The sequence below is a fragment of the Prosopis cineraria genome, unplaced genomic scaffold, assembly GCF_029017545.1.
Source record: "Prosopis cineraria cultivar Desert tree isolate PC_DT_omini unplaced genomic scaffold, ASM2901754v1 PC2, whole genome shotgun sequence".
In the NCBI taxonomy this organism is placed as follows: Eukaryota; Viridiplantae; Streptophyta; class Magnoliopsida; order Fabales; family Fabaceae; genus Prosopis; species Prosopis cineraria.
The window spans coordinates 1,061,319-1,082,494 of NW_026555333.1; the positions used below are offsets into that span (position 1 = coordinate 1,061,319).

General features: G+C 34.6%; 1 protein-coding gene across 1 annotated transcript; it reads left to right on the forward strand.

The window, feature by feature from the left end:
• Positions 1-4,645: 4,645 nt before the first annotated feature.
• On the forward strand, positions 4,646-15,885 carry LOC129304195 (lysine-specific histone demethylase 1 homolog 3-like). The gene is made up of 10 exons (XM_054943882.1): positions 4,646-4,902; positions 5,018-5,033; positions 5,195-7,509; positions 8,918-9,059; positions 9,178-11,445; positions 11,604-11,697; positions 12,211-12,704; positions 13,924-14,640; positions 14,796-14,870; positions 15,245-15,885. The coding sequence occupies exons 3-10, from the start codon at positions 5,339-5,341 to the stop codon at positions 15,308-15,310; spliced, it is 6,027 nt and encodes a 2,008-aa protein (XP_054799857.1). The 5' UTR covers positions 4,646-4,902; positions 5,018-5,033; positions 5,195-5,338; the 3' UTR covers positions 15,311-15,885.
• The last annotated feature ends 5,291 nt before the right edge of the window (positions 15,886-21,176 follow it).

Here is a 21,176-nt window from a genome sequence, read left to right on the forward strand (position 1 = left end):
AATGAAAAGACCAAGGATAGAGAATTTAATCCATCAAGGCACCATCTCTAAACTGTCATTAATTAATGTATTTATCGGTGAAACCTAGACTCTTGCTACTAATTAGGAATGGATAATTACTACCTATAAACGTGAGAATAGAACAAATGGGTAAACAACAATAGAAGGACATCAAATTTAACTATAAACCTCAAGACTTAAATTTTTAGGGTTTTTTTTCTTTTATTATATTATATTAGTTATTAATTCTAATTTTACAAATGCAAGACTTTTTACATTAATTAAAATTCACTCATATTTAGATAACTAAACAATAAGAAATTGCAAGAGTATGCACATGAATGCTTGCATACCAAGCTATATTGAAGCAAGCTAACATTGCTAATTAATCGGGCGATATTAACCCTAACTAGTGTATAGGGAGAATGATATAAAGGTTTCAAAAGGGCCGATTAATTCAAGTTAGATTCTAAGTGCCAAACTCCAAAAATTTGTAACTCAATCTCTTAATTTTACAGTTTCATTGTGATGAATTTGCATCTTGTATTTCAAATTTTAATAGAAAAAATAAATTTTTTATTTCTCAACTATGTTAAAATTTAAAAAACAAGCTGCAAATTTATCACAACACATTTACAAAATTAAGAAATTAAGTTACAAATTTTTAAAATTTGGCACTTGACACCTAGCCTGAATTAATTAGTATTTTTGGGACCTTTTTGTCATTCTCCTCTAATGTATGTGTATTGGATGATAATATATATCTAATTTATATAATTGTTTGTGCCTAAGAGAAAACTAAAAAATATTACACGGATTTTTTCTAAAATTATTACTTCCTTCCCTTAAAATTAGGGTTAATGAGCAAAATGAACTTTGAAGTGTTGCACGAAAAATGCCTTGGACATTGATCTCTTAAAATGTACAAAATAGACCATAAACTTTTAAATTCATAGTAAATCAAACCCTACTATTATCTTTTTATTAATGCCATTATTGTTCACCATGGGCCTTAGTTAAATGCTGACGTGACAATCTTTTGCTAACGTGTTATTTGTTAATTAGCACCACAGACCCTAAACTATTGCACGGGTAGCATCCTGGATCCTAAAATTTAAAATTTTAAGTAAATTATCCTTATCATTTATATATAGAATGTTGATTATTATGTAAATTAGATTAGCCTCAGTGTAGTCCACCATGATGAACGCATTGTTGGTCGTGGTGAATGACTTATAATTTTGTAAAATGATATTTTTCCCTTTTTTGCAATATTTTTCAAACAATTGACATTTTATGCTTTCATATACTTTATAATTATGATTTAATCTTATTTTGAATAATGTTTATTTATTCAATAGTGAAAACTTGACATCTCATTTGAAAAAAGTTTAAATATCACAGGATTTTATAGACAATAGATGCGAAAGTCGATGATTTCATCAATAAATTTAAAACTCAAATTAATTGGCTAATTAAAATTCTCTGATATTTAAACTTCTTTTTCAATGAGATCCCAAGTTTTCACCATTAAATAAATAAATATTATTTAAAATAAGAATAAATTAGAGTTATAGAGTATACAGAAGCATGCAATACTCATCGTTTGGAAAACATTGCAAAAAGGGCAAAAAAAGTCATTTCACAAAATTATGGATCATTCGCCACGGTTAACAATGCTTTTACTGTGATGGATCATGTTGAGATTAATTTTGTCTACATAATAGTTGGCATTCTATACATAAATGATAGGGATAATTTGTTCAAAATTTTAAAGTTTGGGATCCAGGACACTACTTGTGTAGTAATTTAGGATCTGTAGTATTAATACACAAATGACACATTAGTAAGGGACTGCCACATCAGTAAGGGACTACCACATCAGTAAGGGACTACCACATCATTATTTGATTGAAGCCCGTTGTGAACAATAACGACATTAACAAAAAGTTAATAGTAAAATTTAATTTGTTGTGAATTTAAAAGTTTATGATAAATTTTACACATTTTTAAAGTTCAGAATTTAGGACGTTTTTCGTGCAATACTTCAAAGTTTATTTTATTTATTAACCTTGAGACATTTTTAACTAACTTTATCCCTAATAAATTATTTAACTATTTTCAAACTAGCATCATCTTTCCACACTTACCCTTATTTGAAAGAGTATTTTATTTAAGAATAAGTATAAATTAATTTATTTATTAGGAACATTTTTGGAAAAGCACAATAATTACATATTGAACCACTAAAAATATCTTATATTTTAAAGTATTTAATATCAAAAAATGCTTTACATGTTTAAAGGGAGGGGTATATTAATATTAAATAATTTTTTGCCCATCCAATCCCTTAAATGGCATTTAAATTCTTCAAGAGATTATTCTTGTAATTGTCAACCATAGATAGCTTGGAAAACCAAAAATATTTTTTTCCATCATCAATATTAAATGATTAAACGCTCTCTCCTCCCATTCATGATAGTAGAATATTAATAAAAATTAATTATATTTTATTATTGTATACAATAATTATATAAATCACATAGAGTAGCAATCATTGTCAATGAAGTTATGTAGATGCATTTCACAAAAAGAAAAAAAAAGATATACTAAAATGTCAAATTTCTACACAGCTTCTCTAATAAAAAATTTAATTTAAATGCGTTTTTTATATTTTTATTATTTATTTAATTTAATAGAAAGAATTTAAATTTGTACAATAACGTGATCCATATGAATGTTTTGATTAAAAAATTAGAGGATTATTGGTGAATATCTCACCCTTGTCATGCCATCAAAGACAATTTCTACATCCATCATACTTTAATAAAAATATTAATATTAATTATTAATTATAAAAACTTCCTTAAAATTTTTAATTTCAATATCATAAAAATAAGGGTTAAAAGACATTTTTGTTCTTAACAATTATCTTAAGAACGCTTGGTATTCTAAAATTATATGTAATATAATTTTTTTTAATATTTAAAAATGGTGTATTAGTGCACTCCTATGCTGAACACTTTGCCTTTAAAAATGTTAAACCATTAATTGACTAAGGAAATAGAAAAATGATTTAAAAATCATAGAGAAAGACTAATAAAATTACAAACAGGTATCATACAAGAAAATATATGATAATTTATAAGTTTTCCTCCAAAATTTGTAAGTCATCCTTAAAAAATTTATAACTAATGTAAACAAAATACTTTTATTTATAAATAATAGATGCACAATTTAAGTTGTAAATTTTTCAAGAATGTTTAAATCTCAAAATGTAATTTGTAAATTATGTGTGAAGACTTGTAAATAATAATAATATTTAAATTATTATAGTTTAAACCATTGATATTTTAATATGACATTACTAAAACAAATATAATATAGTTGGTAAAAAACAAGTATAATATTTTTTAATTATTTATTGATGTTATTGCCTGCAATTATGGTTTGGTGATTAGTTAGTAGTTGGTTAAATTAGTCGGTCAAAATCATATCTTGATCTTTTGCATGGATAAAAAATAACATTTATATCTTGATATTTATATATAATTTTGGACACTTAATTGATAATTACTTTCTTATAAGTATATGTGTGTAATTTTTTGACTTATTCTCTATAATCTTTACAGTTTTTTCTGCAATTTTTAAATCAATATCATGCATCATTTTCAAATGCTAACAGGAAAATTGTATAACATTTAGGATACCAAATATTCTTATGTGAATAGTTGAAAGATAAAAATTATACTCTCTCCATCACAAACTATAATATATTTTTAGGTAAAATCATACATGTCAATAAAATTTTTAAATACACTTTACAATCTTATTTTTTCAAAAAAAAATAATTTTTTTAAAAATAACTTTCATTTAACACTCCACTAGTGAAAAAATATTAAAAAGAGAAAATATATGTAAATGATAATATTAAAAATGTATTAATAAAACTTTATTTTTATCAAGATATTTTATATTTTAGAATAGAGGAAGTATTATATTTCATTTTAGTCTTTTAATTTTATAAAGTATTTTCTCAATCCTTTAATTTTAAAGTCGTTAGTCTAATCACAAAAAAATTTTATATTAAATTTTTAAATATTAATAAAATATTTTTAAATGTTGACATTTTAATTTATTTTTTAAAATAATAATGATTGATATGAAACTAATGATATGAGCATTAGATAATTTAAAAAATATTTTATAAAATTAAAAAATTAAATTAAATTAAAATTTTATATAAAAGTATTTTTTTGACCAAACTTAATATAAAAGTTGGATGCCTAAAATAATACTCCAGGCAACCAAAAAAAAAAAAAAATTGCCTGCTGCCATGCCATGTTGCCCGCCAGCGTCCAAGCCCTAAAATATTAATAAAATATTTTTAAATATTGACATTTTAAATTTATTTTTTAAAATAATAATGATTGATATAAAACTAATGATATGGGCATTAGATAATTTAAAAAATATTTTATAAAATTAAAAAATTAAATTAAATTAAAATTTTATATAAAAGTATTTTTTTGACCAAACTTAATATAAAAGTTGGATGCCTAAAATAATACTCCAGGCAACCAAAAAAAAAAAAAATTGCCTGCTGCCATGCCATGTTGCCCGCCAGCGTCCAAGCCCTAATCTGCCGCATCCCTGTTCATGGAAAATTTGGAGCACTGTCAATTAACTGATGGCTGTTTTGGTTGCACTCTAAAATTTCATCTCTATCTCTCCCTGGCCTTTTTTTTATAATGATTTTGAAGTTATTCTCTGCACTCAACTCTATCCCTGTAGCGGCGCAAGTTATAGAGCGGGCATTCCCCTGGCTTGCCGTAATGAGACGCTAACGTGCGCACCCTTCTGTGGAAACGATTTCATTAGCGCCACCTTCGGAGGGCACAGGTTGGGTATTCCCGGTTTCCTTCCCCGTGCCTCGTTCGCTCACTATCTCTTTATTGGGCTGAGTTACTTTCGGATATTGATAGTACTATTTTTTTTTTCCTCCCGCTTTCTCCAGGACTTAGTTGTTCAAGGTAAATGGGCCTTTTTGACTATTAACTTGGTCGTAGACTCACTGATTCACAGATTCTTCACCAATAATTGTGTATTTGTTTATGTGCCTGCGAAGGATTGTCTTCGAATTCTCACAATGTTTTTATGTATATGTATGGTTGATTTATGGTTCATATTGAAGCACGAGCTTTAGCTTTTTGATGATGGAAAAGTGGAAAGCAATAATTCTTATTCTAAATTGGTGCATCTTGATTTGGGCGCCGAAGTTGGGCTGAAGGGATCAGTATAATTGACGATTTTATTGGAAGCCTAGGGTTAGACGAAAATGGATGGCGAAGTGAAGAGGTCTGGGACCAAGAAAAGATCGAAACAGGTGGAAATTAGTTTTGATTCGGATGATAACGAACCCATTGGGTCTCTATTTAAGCTGAGGAGGCCACGTAACTCCAAGAACGTTAATTTGACTTTAGAGGGCACTGGTGATAGATTTCAGAATGCTGAGGCTGCCGGGAAGAAATTGGTTGACGTAGAAGAGGATTCTGGGGGCATGGATGACACCTTAGCCAGTTTCCGGAAAAGATTGAAGGGTCCAAAGAGAGATCAGGGATCTGGAACCGCCAGATTAAGAAATTCTTATTTGAATGTGGTTGCTGGTAGTTCTCTGGATGCTTCATCACCGGGTGGGGATCTAGAAAATGTAAAGGAAGGGCTGGTTTTGGGTAATAATGGATCTGATACTATGGTTGAAAAAGCAGTGGGCGGCAATCAAGGAAACTTTGAGAGATTTCACATGGATCTTAAGGGAAGTGAGGTTCACACTACATCCAATGATGATTTGATTGCTTGGGAATCTAGGAGTACATTGAAGGATGACAAAGGTTTGGTTTTATTACCGGGCAATGGTTTACGACTCTCCTCTGTAGAACAGAAGGAAGACTCACTGTCTTCAATTTTCCAAAACGCACAGTCTATTTTGAGTAGGAATTCTTGTGCATCATCAAGTTCAAAGCAGAATACTGGGAGCCAGATTGTGGGCGATGGGTTGAACCCTGTTTTGAAAAGTATTCCAGAATCTGTAGAGTCTATGGCTGATTGTGGATCTAAATCTAGTTCTTCCTTAAAATTAGGCAGTGGACTTTTGCAATCTGCCAATGATTTTCCTCAAGGATCACCTTCACATAGGCCTGTTTCAGCATCTGTAATGGATAATAAGAAGTTTGGTTACGGCTGTCTTCAAGAGGAAATTTCCAAGGGCATTTTTCATTCAAATATTCAAAATGGATTGGCAGCTGGAGATAGCCAGCAAAAAGTTAAACTTGGTGATGATTTGGAATCTATGACTGATGTCTGCAATAAAGACAGCCGGCAATCATCTTTTGTTCAATTTGGAGATGTTTGCTCTCCTTCCCACCAAAAGGTTGCATTTCAAGAAAGATTTGTCAGTGATGGTTTGGAGCAGTGTTCTGTCAGGTTATGTGGTCCTGAAGAAATGGTTGAAACTGCCTCACTCTTAGAATTGGGGGAAGGGCCATGTGGTGTTAGTGAGACTGAGTTCAAGAAAAGGTTAACAGATAAAATGGTAGTAATGTGTAATGATAGAAGAGAAAATGACGATCTTACTTCTGTGGAGAAAGAAATTGCCTCACCTCCTCCAGTCTCCAAGCCCCTGAATAGATCATGTGAACATTTTTATGACGATGATCAGCTGGTTTCTGGAAAAGAGTCCGAGGAATCCTCCAGACATAGGGCTCTGAAATTCTCTGGATTCCATGACAAGGTAGATGGTGGTAGTCTGGATACAAAAGGTGAACTGCAAGATCTTGCTTCAGGTTTTCCAGCGGAAAAAAAAACTGTAATTTTTGTTGGTAATTTATCTCTAATGATGTCTACTGAAGCTGAGGAGAATAAATTGGCTGCCCAGTCAAATTGCTCCAAAAATCCCTTAGAACCTTGTGTCATTCCAGCTGATTCTACTGTTTCCATTCAGAAATGTAGCTCAGTATTACATCAAATTCAATCTTCAAATGACACATCTGAAGAGGGATCTCTTCCAAATGATGGTCATCTTTATGACAAGAAAGGAGCTGATGGAACCTCACCACCTGCAATTCTGGAAGAAAATTATAATTACGCAGAATGTGCGGTCTCTGGGTCGGAGTTTTCTGACAAACATGATAAGATATCAGCTGTTCAGCGTGCCATTCGTAAGGCCAAAAAGCGCAGGCATGGAGACATGGCTTATGAGGGGGATGCTGACTGGGAGATTTTAACTAACGATCAATCTTTTCTTGAAAGCCAAGGAGTTGTAGATGATGAACGCACTCTCAGACCAAGAATGAAGAGTGCTTCCTCTTTGAATGCTGATGAAGAGTCAGGTAGCATTTCAGCAGCAGTTTCAGCTGGTCTGAAAGCTCGTGCAGTTGGTCCAGTTGAAAAGATAAGATTTAAGGAGATCTTGAAGCGTAAAGGTGGTCTTCAGGACTATTTGTATTGTAGGTCAGTAGATATCCTCTTAACGTGCTTTTACATGGGCTTGCAATTGCTATTTCCCAGTGTAGTGAGGTTGCATTTTTCCTTTTCTTTCTTCAGTATTGATGATTTTGTGTTCTTTTTGTTTCGGTTGCTTAAGCATAAGACTTGACTAAAGGCTTGTTTAGGAAGTGGGGAAAAATGGTGTCAGAGGGTCGGAAAAAAAAAGATATTAAGCTTACTTGAATCTGACAAAAACTAAGGCTCTCAGCTCATTGGCATTAAGAAGGTTGTTTTATTCTTGGTTTTTCTAGCCTGTTCTGGAGTGGGGGCATGTAGGATAATTCATCTGTTGTAATTGGGTAGATGAACAACTCATCTTTGGTTATTTGCTAAAAAAAAAAAACACATGAATGAAGAAACAACAATTTAGTTAGATTCCGTCTTGGTGGTTCAATTTTTTCTTCCTATTGGGCTTTTGTCCGTTTTAGAAAATAGAAATTTGTATTTTCACTTTGCATTTTTATAGGCTAGTGTCATTCTCCTATCTGTACTTCCTAGTTTCTAACGTGCAAAGCTTAAGAAATGATGTCGTCTTTCTATGATAAATTTGGTTGCATTGGCACATCTTTTTTACTCATACCTTTTTAAACAAAATTTACTATTGTTATTAACTTGTACTCTGTCGTTATACTTATTATATTGTTGGATTAAATTTAGCTAAATAGAATACGTGCACAGTAACCACAGATCCTACATTTGAAAGCTGTCTTGTTGGCAGGATTGTCCTCCATATAGTTCTTCTATTGTATTAAAGGAGCCTGGTGCTTATCACTCAATGAGATCTGGACTAACTTTTTTAAAGAAAAAAATTATTTTTTGAGAAAAAGTGATGGTTGCAATATTATCTTTTTTTCATAGAGATTCTGCATCTATTACAATAAACAAGTATTGAAAATATAAGAATTAAAATAAATTAAATTAAATTGGAATGCCCAAATTTAATATGGACTGTTTAGATTCATGATGAGCTTGCTTGTTCAGGAGTTGGTTGGCTATTCTTTATTAGCTTGTTATTTGCTATACTGCGTTGCTACTGTAGATTTGCAGGTTGGTTTTTATTTTTCCTTATTTAAATTTAGTTTCTTCTGTAAATGATGGGATATCATAGAACATTGTTTCCTGACTTCTACTCTTCAGAGTCTCTTAACAGAATTATGCAAATTGACCTTGAAAGATTTTCATGAGTATGGTATTGCAGATTCTAAGATTTGCAGGTTGATGTTTAATTATGTTTTGATTAAACTGGGAATTTGATGGAAATTTGGCTGTTAAAAGTTTTTGTTCGTTTAAATTCATTGGCATACACATACCATACTCGTAAATTTATAGATTTTAACAAGTTCTATTTCTATGAATGCGATTGCATTTACAGAAACCAGATCTTAAGTATTTGGAGCAGAGATGTCACTCGCATTTTGCCTCTTTCTGACTGTGGAGTTAGTGATACTCCATCTGAGGATGAATCTCCTCGTTCTTCTCTTGTTAGGGAAGTCTATGCATTTCTTGATCAATGCGTAAGTTCATTCCCCATGTTGCTGAGTTATCAACTTCATTTTCTTTACTCTTCTACTGAGAAAATATAGCAGCGTATCAATGGCTTTAGTAATTCAAAATGTTAAAAACTTTTGGCAGGGTTATATAAATGTTGGGATTGCCTCTCACAAGAATGCGGGAGCCAGTGCTGGGAATAGTTATAAACTTGTAAAAGAAAAGGGATTTGAGGACAGTTCCACAGCTTCCATGGCTGACTCTGAAGACGGAGTTACCTTCATTGTAGGCCATGGTAATAGGTCAGATACTTCCATGAAAATTGATGGTCTCAAAGTTGATTATGTAAACTTGGCTCCTGAAGCTATTGAAGGCAACAGGTATGGTGATCCAGTGGCGTTGGATCTATCAAATATAATGCTTCATGAAGAAAGAAAAATTGATGAGTACCAGGAAAATGATGGGATTCAGGCAAGTGGAGTTGGGCTCATACACATTAACAGTTCTGATCCTTCTTCCAACAATTCTGATTGCAGAATGACTTCTATTGTAGCCACTGAGAAAAGCAATGAATCTACCTGTGTTAAATATTCCTTAGATGATCAGATACCAGATCCTTTGCAGTCTGTTTCAGAGGCCATGAAAAGAGTGGTTGTCATTGGAGCTGGTCCTGCTGGATTAACTGCTGCTCGCCACTTGCAACGTCAGGGTTTCTCTGTGACTGTACTTGAGGCTAGGAATAGAATAGGAGGTCGTGTATATACTGACCATTCATCTCTTTCTGTTCCTGTGGATCTTGGTGCTAGCATTATCACTGGAGTTGAGGCTGATGTGGCCACTGAGAGAAGACCAGATCCTTCTTCATTGATTTGTGCTCAATTGGGCCTTGAGTTGACTGTGCTAAAAAGTGACTGTCCTCTTTATGACATAGTAACAGGACAGAAGGTTCCTGCAGACCTGGATGAGGCATTGGAAGCTGAATATAATAGTCTTCTGGATGACATGGTATTGCTTGTTGCTCAGAAGGGTGAACAAGCTATGAAAATGTCTCTAGAAGATGGTTTAGAATATGCTCTTACAAGGCGTCGAAGGACACGTTTTGGTAGAAGTAGTGAAGAAGTTGAACAAAATAATTTTGCAGATGTATCATTCAATGCCAAAAGGGGCGGTGCTGAGGAAAACATTAGCCAGGAGGAAGTTTTGAGTCCTCTAGAACGGAGGGTTATGGATTGGCACTTTGCTCATTTAGAGTATGGTTGTGCGGCTCTTCTTAAGGAGGTTTCCCTTCCCTACTGGAATCAAGATGATGTTTATGGTGGATTTGGGGGGGCTCATTGTATGATTAAAGGGGGTTATAGTGCTGTTGTGGAGTCTCTAGCAGAAGGGCTTCCTATTCACTTGAACCATGTGGTAACAAATGTGTCCTATGGTAAGGAGCCTGGCCGGAGTGATATAGTCAGAATTTCTACATCAAATGGCAAGGAGTTTGTTGGTGATGCTGTCCTTATCACTGTTCCACTGGGCTGTTTGAAGGCTGAAACTATAAAATTCTCCCCATCTTTGCCTCAGTGGAAATGCTCTTCCATCCAGCGTCTTGGGTTTGGAGTGCTCAATAAAGTGATTTTGGAATTTCCTAGTGTGTTTTGGGATGATGCAGTGGACTACTTTGGAGCAACAGCAGAAGAAACAAGCAGAAGAGGTTACTGCTTTATGTTCTGGAATGTAAGGAAAACAGTTGGGGCTCCTGTCCTTATAGCATTGGTTGTTGGTAGGGCTGCAATAGATGGTCAATGTTTGAGTTCTGCTGATCACGTCAACCATGCATTAATGGTTCTCCGTAAACTTTTCAGGGAGGATGCAGTACCTGATCCTGTTGCATGTGTTGTGACTGATTGGGGTCGAGATCCTTTTAGTTATGGTGCTTACTCATATGTTTCTGTCGGAGCATCTGGAGAAGACTATGATATGTTAGGGAGGCCAGTTGATAACTGCTTGTTTTTTGCTGGTGAAGCAACCTGCAAAGAGCATCCTGATACAGTTGGTGGTGCAATGATGAGTGGACTCCGGGAGGCGGTGCGTATAATTGACCTATTGAACACTGGTAATGATTATACTGCTGAAGTGGAGGCAATGGAGGCTGCACTCAGACAGTCGGATAATGAGAGGGATGAAGTTAGGGATATAATAAAGAGACTAGATGCAGTTGAACTTTCTAATGCCTTGTACAAGAATTCTTTAGATGGTGCTCAAATCATTACTCGTGAAAGTTTACTTAGGGACATGTTCTTCAATGCGAAAACCAGTGCTGGTCGCTTGCATGTGGCCAAACAATTGTTGAGTCTTCCTGTTGATAACTTGAAATCCTTTGCTGGGAGTAAAGAGGGGCTTACTATTCTTAACTCATGGATACTGGTACTTTTATAGCAGCAGTGCATTATTCTCAAATTTTGTTATAAATTTTTTGATGGATCGTGCTTGAGTTTTTTGTTATCTTTTTAATGTCAAAACACTTAAATCTTTATCTTTTGGTGATTGAATTTCTTAAATAATGTCTTTGCAACTCTTAATAGGACTCAATGGGGAAGGATGGGACCCAACTCTTACGGCACTGTGTGCGTCTCCTTGTGCGGGTTTCAACTGATCTGCTTGCTGTGCGCTTATCAGGTATATATATTTTACTTGTTATAAGACTTCACATTAATATATGCTTGCTAATATGTGGATTATATGATTTTGTTGCTGTGTCTTTGCTATGTCGAGTATTAATGATTGATGAGTATAAATAGTTCAATTAGGTAAGAATTGGTGCAGGGAGGAATTTTGGTGGGACAAGAATAACTGTGCATGCAGCATTTTAGAAGATGAAGATGTGTTGAGATGGTTCATTTCTGTCTTTTATGATCTTCCTACTAACAGTACATGCAGCATTTTAGGGACATTTTCATCTAATTGTTCGGATATATATGTATTTCTTACCCTTTGAAATATCTAGTAATGTGAGGTGTGGTTATTTGATAGTCAATATAACATATGAAAAGTATAGGAAGCCAAAGTATTGGCAAGTTGTGAATGGCAACTTATCTTGGGCTCCTGCAAATTCATGGACCCACTGTAGTTGATATGATTTCCACTGTTTCTCCTATACTATTTGTTCATCTTTTCTTTTTTCTGGTTTAGGCATAGGGAAAACAGTGAAGGAAAAAGTTTGTGTACATACTAGCCGTGATATACGTGCTATAGCAAGCCAGTTGGTCAGTGTATGGCTTGAAATCTTCCGCAAGGAAAAAGCTTCTAGCAGTGGATTGAAGTTTTCAAGACATGCAACTACTGCAGATTTATCAAAGAGAAAATCTCTGAAAGATTCAACCTCAGGAAAGCCACCTCTGACTATGCATCATGGTGCTTTTGAGAATAAAGGAGGTTTGCTGGCTTCTGCGTCTGCTGGAAGTAGTTCACCTTCCATTGCAAATGTGAAGAAATTGCACAGCAAACAAGTAAGACAACAGGAGGCAAATGACTCCAGACACAGCGTCAATTCTTCCAGGTCCCATGGTTCAGTAGGCAAAGCAGTTACTAAGGGAGAGGGTAACTGTTATGTTTTGTCTGAAGAAGAACAGGCCGCAATTGCAGCAGCAGAAGCTGCTCGTGCTAAAGCACTTGCTGCTGCTGAGGTACGTTTCTCATGGAACTGTATTTCTTTTGTCAAGAACTTTTGATGTGGTGCCTAGGTGCTACTAGAGATCAGTTGATATTAGCTAGCTGGACTTTGTTATACCACTTTGCTTGTAAAATATGGCTGCCATTTTTGATGTTTTGTGCCAGAGTTCATAAATTCTGGTCAGATTTTGGTTTTACTGTGATTACAAAATGTGAATCTGTAGATATTTGTGCCAGAGTTCACAAATTCTGGTCAGATATTTGCACTCCCATACCTCCATAGCCCATTGTTTCTCTTTTGATTTCTCATTGGCCACCTGAAATTTGTTTGAGTTTTGGCTTGTTGCATGATGTAGACATCTTACTTCTCCTTGCTTGACTGTATAATCCTTAGCTCTTGTTGATTGTGTTTTTACTCTAACCAACTTCTTCAACTCTGGTCATTGTGGGTGGTTGGGAATTCCTTGATTTCCCTCTCTTCCCTTTGGATTGAGATTGTTGGTCTTTGTTTCCTTTCATGTTTGTCCAATTTTCATTTTTGTGTTCACTCTAGGTCAGGCTAAGTTACTCCTTGTGGTTCTATTAATAAAGTAGAGAGAGGAGGATTTTTTTTGTTGTTGTAGTTATAAGTCACGTCATTAAATTTTCCTTACAAATTTTCACTTTTACCTCCTAGTAAATGTTGGTGAGAAAATACATTATTAAAACTGTGTATATTTTCTTACAAAAAAAAAAACTATGTATATTTAATAGGGGCAAATTGAAGAATTACTAAATTTTTAGATAGAGGTAATGAGTTTCAAGGTCTTTCTTGGTTTGGTGAAACATAAGTGACTTATAAATAGGATCAAAAGACGTACATCTCAAAATCTATAACATAATATGCATTCAGCTAGTGTTGGATAAATAATAGTTTTGTATTCTGTAATAACATAAGATGGTTCTTTGATTGGATTGAGTATTTTAATGAAGTAATTTTTATGCTATTGTGAATATGAAGCATTAGTCCTGGTATTGATCCCCCTCCTCACTAATGTATTAATTTCTTAGCTGATATAGTGAAGATTGGTTTCTCAGTGCTTTAGCAAATTTTTCTGGTATAATATTATCCTTGAAATTTGTTTTCCTGGCAAGTGATTCATTGAAAATTTCCCCTTGTTGGATCTAATGTTCTCCTTCCCCATCTCAGTTGCTATATTTCTTGGAAGATTCATGTGTTCTTGTTCCTTGCAGGCTTATGCCTCAGCAGAAGCCAGGTGCAATACACTGCTGCAACTTCCAAAGATACCCTCATTCCATAAATTTGCTAGACGGGAGCATTATCCATTGAATGATGAATATGATAGTAGGAAAAAGTGGTCTGGAGGGGTTTTAGGAAGGCAAGATTGTATTTCAGAGATAGATTCTAGGAATTGCCGAGTTAGGGACTGGTCAGTTGATTTTTCTGCTGCTTGTGTTGACCTTGACAATGCCAGAAGGTCAGTAGATAACCTATCACAGCGGAGTCATTCAAATGAGATTGCTAGCCATTTAAATTTCAGAGAGCACTCAGGAGAAAGTGTTGCTTTGGACAGCAGTTTATATACAAAAGCGTGGATCGACACAACTAGTGGTGTGGGGATTAAAGACTATCATGCCATTGAGAGATGGCAATCTCAAGCAGCTGCAGCTGATTCTTATTTTTCTAACCCAACCATACATTTGAAGGATGAGGAAGAATCAAATGCCTGTTCAAGATTACCCAGCTGGAAGCGTGATTGTATGGCAAATGAGAGCTCTGTCTCACAGGTTACTGTAAATAGGGAGGCCTCAAAATGTCATTCTCGAGGGGCGGATCGCATTAAACAGGCTGTTGTTGATTATGTTGCATCGCTGCTTATGCCCCTTTATAAAGCGAGGAAACTAGATAAGGATGGGTACAAGGCTATAATGAAGAAAAGTGCGACTAAGGTTATTTCATCCTTCACTCCTTGTCTGCTCTTTTCTATTTGCTAAATTAGCATGCTGCTGCTGTGGTTTCACTGGGTAGAAGATTATAAAGAATGACTTATCTATTGATAGTCTTAATGGACTCTAGTTCCCTTTTCATGGTTTTTATTTTTCAGGTGATGGAGCAAGCCACAGATGCCGAAAAAGCCATGGCTGTTCATGAATTTCTAGATTTTAAGCGAAAGAATAAGGTATGTGTCCTGTCTTTGGCCTGTTGCCATTAATAACATTTGTCTAGTATTGCCTTGGGAATTTTCCTGCCCAGCACTTGCTTCCATAAATACTATAATACATGTTCATGTTGATGGTGTTGAAATGATTTCTCGCTGGAAAGACGGCTCCTTTGGTTGTTGGTTTGCTGAAAATATAATTATTTGAATTTGTTTAATTTTCAAGATTTTTCATACTTAATGGGATAAGGCGTCTTCTTGTTGTATTAAGATTTTTCATATTGTAGATAATGTCTTAGGAAGTGAGTCCTTAGACTTGTCTTTGTCAGATATGTTTTTTAAATATCCTGGCCTTGGCCTCTCAGCTTTATTAACTGTATGCCTAAAACATGCAGATTCGATCCTTTGTGGACAAATTGATTGAGAAATACATGGCAGTGAAGCCAGATGTAAAATCTTAATATTCACAAGGTAAAATGGCTTGCGACTTGCTGCGCGTATATGTGAAGGACTTGGTTTCGATTTCCTTCATTTCTCACAGTTTTGATGGCCATGGACATGGCCTTGGATGAGCATTGAAATCTGCCAGTGCAATTGGTCGAGATGGTGCCGCTACAAATAGCCTGTCCAATCCAAGTCAAGTGGGCTCTATTGCAAATATCCTTCCCTGGCAAACTAGAACAGAATATTTATTGTGGAATACTCCATAAACAGGCTCTGCAGCTATATAAACAGATTCAATGTCAGTTGGTTCCCCCTGTATGACAGCATTGGCAGGTTTGAAGAAGATAACAGATGGCATTCATCCATTGTTTCATTTTTCATCGAGGTTGTCCCTGGGGGTTGAAGGTTTATGCCCCGTTTTTTTCAAGGGGTTTCTCGTTACGAGGACATTACTTGATCATATCAATTGTTTATTTGTACAGCGTAGGATCGCTTTAGTGATGACAATCATATACATCTCAAGAATCATTGCTACGGATATGCGTTTTGGATATGAAACTATGCAATATATGAGATGCGAAAAGTTTTAAAATTTTGAATATGGGTACATAAAAGGTAGGCTTACGTTTTCAACTCAGAGATAATAAAGTAGAAAAATGTGTATATATATATCTTTATATATTTTACAAATATTTCAAATGTAGAGGAAGTATGTTCATGATAAGTTATTAATGCACTTCTAAAATAGGTAAAAGCTGTAATATTTAATTAGAATTAAATTAACTTTTTAAGTTGATTTATATCATTAGTTTTATTGCAAATTATTTCCCCTTTTCTACTCAAATGATGTAAGAGTTTCAAAATGTTAGAAAACATTCCAAGGGCATGCAAGACTCGTGAGGTCTTCGATTAAGCTATTATCTATGGCTGTTTTGACGGATTGCACGGTGAGATATTGCTTTGTATGGCCTTTTTGTTATTATCATTTTTTTTTTGGTTAATAATGGAAAGTGCTACTATTTGATCAGTTTGGCCAGCCTCTTGTGCTACATACTATGCTCACAAGTTCTTCTTTTTGTTGGTAGGCTGAGAAAGATTATCATGCCCAGATAGGAGGTATTCTCTCCTTGCCTTTTGATTTGATGTTTATAGCAATTCTTCCCTCTACAAACAATATCCCGCTACCTTCTGGGGCGTTAGCGTTATTGTATGTTGTCCTCTCAGTGGCTTGCCTTGGAGGTTTGCGGGCGTCTCGTGTACCTTTGCTTTTCTAGAACTAGAAATGGTGAGTATACATTATTTTCATGGAAAGCGTTTTTTTTTTTCCTTGGTTCAATTATTCAGACAATCTTATATTGTACTTCGATCTTCATATGGGTTGATGATTTGTATGTCTTTATTTTTACTCTCATCGGATAGAAAGGCAAGGGCTTGAGGATCGGGAGGAAAGAAGATGCGTATCGTATGGTTAGACCACTTTTACTAATCTCCTTCTCTCAGCATAGCCACGTAACTAAACGAGACCATTAGCTGCATGATGTAGTAAATAGGATGCTGCTTCCTTCATGACTTTACCACTTAACATAGAAGTTCAAGATGAGTTCCACTTCTAATCTGCAAATATATTATTTAGGCTGACGAATGGCGCGCCTCGGTGCTAATTTTTTTGTTCTCAAAAAAAAACTCATTTTGTCATGCCCATCGAACAGCATTTTAAGGCCTCACGATACAACGTTTTGCTTGTCGTGACCCTATGTAAAATAGTATATTGTCTAAGATAGTTAAACTATAGTATATTGTCTAAGATAGTTAAACTACGTCTGTAATCATAAATACCCTGTACTTATCAACTGCAGTTTTACAGTTTTTTATACTATTTGTTATTCAATAATTCGTTGTTATCTCTAGATGATAAATTGGGTGGCCATTGGGATGGTAAATGTCATTAAAAATAGTAAAACTAAATTTATTATTTATATTTAATTAGAATACAATGAATCAAAGGACAAAAATGCCTTGCACACAAAAATCAAAGGGCCCTTTTGTTCACTCCTTCCTCTTTCCTCCAAGTCTCAGCCATCGCCACCAACATCCCCCCCCCCTCAAATTTTGCTCCTTGTTCCGTTCATCCTTCCTCTTCTGTCTTCCTCATGCTGTCAGCAACATCTACGACTAGAACATTTTGTTCTCACCATCCTCCTACAATCAAGTTCATTCAAAGCAAAAAAGAAAGAAAAACAAATCTGGAGCAAGCGATAAAGCTTAGTGTTGCAGGGAGTAATGTCGCTAGTGGAGGAGTTTTGTTGGTAGGGGAATGTTCATCCATTTTGGAGCTCAATGGAGATTGCAAGCAAGAACAAACTCGAAGGATGGAGGTGCCTAGTTTGTCAGTGGATGAAGGAAGATGAAGGGTCACTGGCAGAGGAGGTTTCCAGCGAAAGAGTGTCGTTGGTGTATGAGAAGGTTGGTGGTGGACAAGCGTCGGCAATGGTCAGTGGGAGAAAAATGATGGTGAATGAAAGGCATATAATACGATAAGGTTGATGGTAAAAGGAACCAAAGAAATCAATACTATGATGACTTGTGCTTAAATCGTCATCGACAAAAGAGCTAGATTTCACTTGCTTATTGAAAAAAAATAGAATGGAATGGATTAAGAAAATAAAGGTAAAAATAAGATGATTAAAGAGAATAGGTGAGTATATTTATAAAGGAAGGAGTAATTTAGTTTATAAAATTGAGAATTATGATTAATGAAATTTCTAAAAGTGCAATGATTTTTACATTTGCAGTATATATTAGTGAGTTTTATCATGCTTGTTATGAGGAGAAGGGTAATTTAATTCATTTTTATCTTGAGTTTTTTCAATCCATTCCATTTCATTTTATTTCAGTAATCAAACGTGAACCTAATGTTATTACAAGAGTAATTAAAAGAAACGTTCTAATCTCTTAGAAATATTTTCCTCACTTTAGCAAGATCATGCAGTGGGTTGTTGCTGAGGTGTCCCTACTGAAAAGATTAAAGCTAATAGCACAATGACAATGCACCTTAATCTTTTTATAACCTTCATTCCGGCATTTTTCTAGTCCTAATAGTACCGAATGAAGAACCACAAATTCGCTTGGAGAGTTTTCCACCTTTATAAAAAAAAAAATCCCAGCTTAGAGGAATCACATTGCCTTCTTATCACAGCAACACCAATTTGATGTCCGTCTAATATTGATTGCCCTGCTACCTCTAACCTCACAAGATCAGGATCATTATTAGCTTGGTTTAAGGTAACCAAGGGCCCTTGTCTTAAGGAATTTATTGAAAACAGTAGTTCCCTATCTTGGATCACTTTGAATAACAACATTTCTGTATTAGCTTGTTGGTTACTCCTTTCATCATTGTTGAAATGGTATTTCATCTTGATTTCCAGATTTCCCAGCATGTATAAGGAAAGAAAACTTTCCAAGAAATTGCTTTTTCCTTTGATTGCCTATATTACCATTGAGATTCAAGGTTAACTATTACAAAACGTGACCTCTTTAAAACCATGCCAATGACTTTGAGAAATCAATTGGCTCCATCTGCTCTCTACCTCCTTGCAATCTTTGAATAAATAAATCTCATCCTTTGCATTAGTACATCCTTGTGGGCACAAGTTTGATTGAAGTAATCCCCTTCTTTGGTGTAGATTAATAGTTTGTATAGCTCTATGCACCATCAACCACGAAAGGAATTTCATCTTTTTCAAAATCTATAGTTGCCATATAGATCTCCAATTAAGGTGTTGAAAGTCTTAGTGTACCTGCAAATAAGAAATCATATACAAATCTAATAGTAAACCATCCATCTTTAGAGTGTTTCCATATAAAAACTCTCTCTAGACCAACTCGAGGCTTGGCATGAGTGAGAATATTAACCGCATGTCTTGAAAGGAGTGTTTTCAGTTCATACTTGTTCTAATCACCCGATGGAAGAATATTACACTTTTTTTTCTATATCAATAAGTCCCAGCAAGTTAGGAACACGCTTAAGAATGCTGGTGTTTAAATTGGACCACACGTTAATCCAGAATAGAGTGCTTTGGGTCAGACTTTTCTTAGCGGCTAAGCCTTCTTTCAATTTATTCAAAATCGAGTATGCTTCTCTAAGTAAGAGAAGCACTTCTTTTCTTAGCAATATTAAGTAGCACTCCACCCCCATATTTATGTTTCTCTTTGAGAGCTTGGACTTATGATTTATGTTGTTGCTTGATGAAAAGCCAATACAACTTCATGATAAAGGCCTCATTTTGCTTTTGGAGATCTTTTACACCCAAGTCACTAAAATCTTTCTCAGATACCACTTTTTGCTAATAGAGAAGGTGTATTTTCTCCATCTCATCTATGTCTCCTTAAAGGAAACATGGATTATACTTTCCAACTTTATCTAAAATCTTTTTGGAATAAGCACCATTTGCACGTAAAATCTAGGAAAAGTGAAGACTGCTACTTTGATGAGGGTTGATCTTCCAGCAATCAACAACAACTTACCCCTCCACCCTAGTAGCCTTTTTCTGGTGTTCTTGATAACAGGGTCAAAGATGCTAGCAATAGCATGTTTATGTAGTAAGGAATGCCAAGGAACTTTCCTAAATCCCCAAAAAGAGTCACACCTAGTCTTGAACTCAAGTTATAAGTTCTCGAAAAATGGACGTTTTTATAGGCACACATTTGTATTTTATTGTTGTTCATTTTTTGGCTTGAAGCATGATAGAAGGAGTCAATGCAATTCATCATGATATCCATTCGAGCAATACTAGCTTCACAAAAAAGAACGAGATCATTTGTGAAGAAGAGATGAGAAATTCCCTTACTATTCTTAGAGAATTTGAATAGGCTCTTGTTACTTCTTTGTATTTCATCTTCAATGACATGACTAAGTCTCTCTATGCATAAGTTAAAGAGGTAGGTAGATATAGGGTCTCCTTGCCTAAGCGCCCTTGATGACTTAATTTCAATCAGGCTTTATCATTATAGAAAGCCTAGAGCATTGCACTTTCAACACAGCCATTATCAAATAGACCATGTATCATTAATTCCTAGCTTCTTAAGGGTGCCTTTAAGGAAAGGCCACTCTATCTTGTAATACCTAAAATAATTAACCTACTTATTAAACCTTATTACCATGGCAATTAAGGCTAATGTTCCTAATTAACTATTATCATGGTAGAATATATTAACTATGGATATTAAAAATAAGGACAAAAGAAAACTCTTTGAAAACGGGACAAAAAAACAATTTTCAAAATCACAGAGCTCACAAATGTACTATATCAAAGTTATCAACAAATAAAAGCAAGATATAATCCATTAGTAGGGATCACACTACAATAAGGACAAATTAGTTTTTCATAAAACCTAAGCATTCATACTATAATTGACATTCCAACTCAATAAGTTAACCAAGCAATTCCTGAGAGTCAAATGGCAAATTTCAAACCAAATTTCAATCATGAACATCATTATCAAAATTATATATAAATATCAATCACAATTTTCCTACCAATATCACAAGACCATAAGACTTGGATTAACAAAAATGGCTAGACATCCCACATTTAATAATATCTTAGTACAATAATTAATCTTCAATAATTTACTAACCTAAATACAAACTCTTATGATTGCTTCAAAAAAAAGCTTAGGAAAATAACAAACCCTAGTCACAAAATCAATTACAATCATAGATGTATAATATATCTCAAAGTTGGCAAAACACACACACACACACATGTGTATATATCCTACTACACAAAGATAAAGGAGGCTATATAAAGTGCAAATCTAGCTCTAACCCTTTGGATCCTTCATTTTGCCCACCCAAAGCATTATCTATAATTATTAATCATG

Bases quoted from the DNA above. Each gene is read 5' to 3' on its own strand.
- LOC129304195 (XM_054943882.1), top strand. From the start codon at position 5,339: ATGGATGGCGAAGTGAAGAGGTCTGGGACCAAGAAAAGATCGAAACAG. The intron at 9,060-9,177 runs GTAAGTTCATTC...AACTTTTGGCAG, and splicing joins ATGCATTTCTTGATCAATGC to GGTTATATAAATGTTGGGAT. The intron at 14,871-15,244 runs GTATGTGTCCTG...TAAAACATGCAG, and splicing joins ATTTTAAGCGAAAGAATAAG to ATTCGATCCTTTGTGGACAA.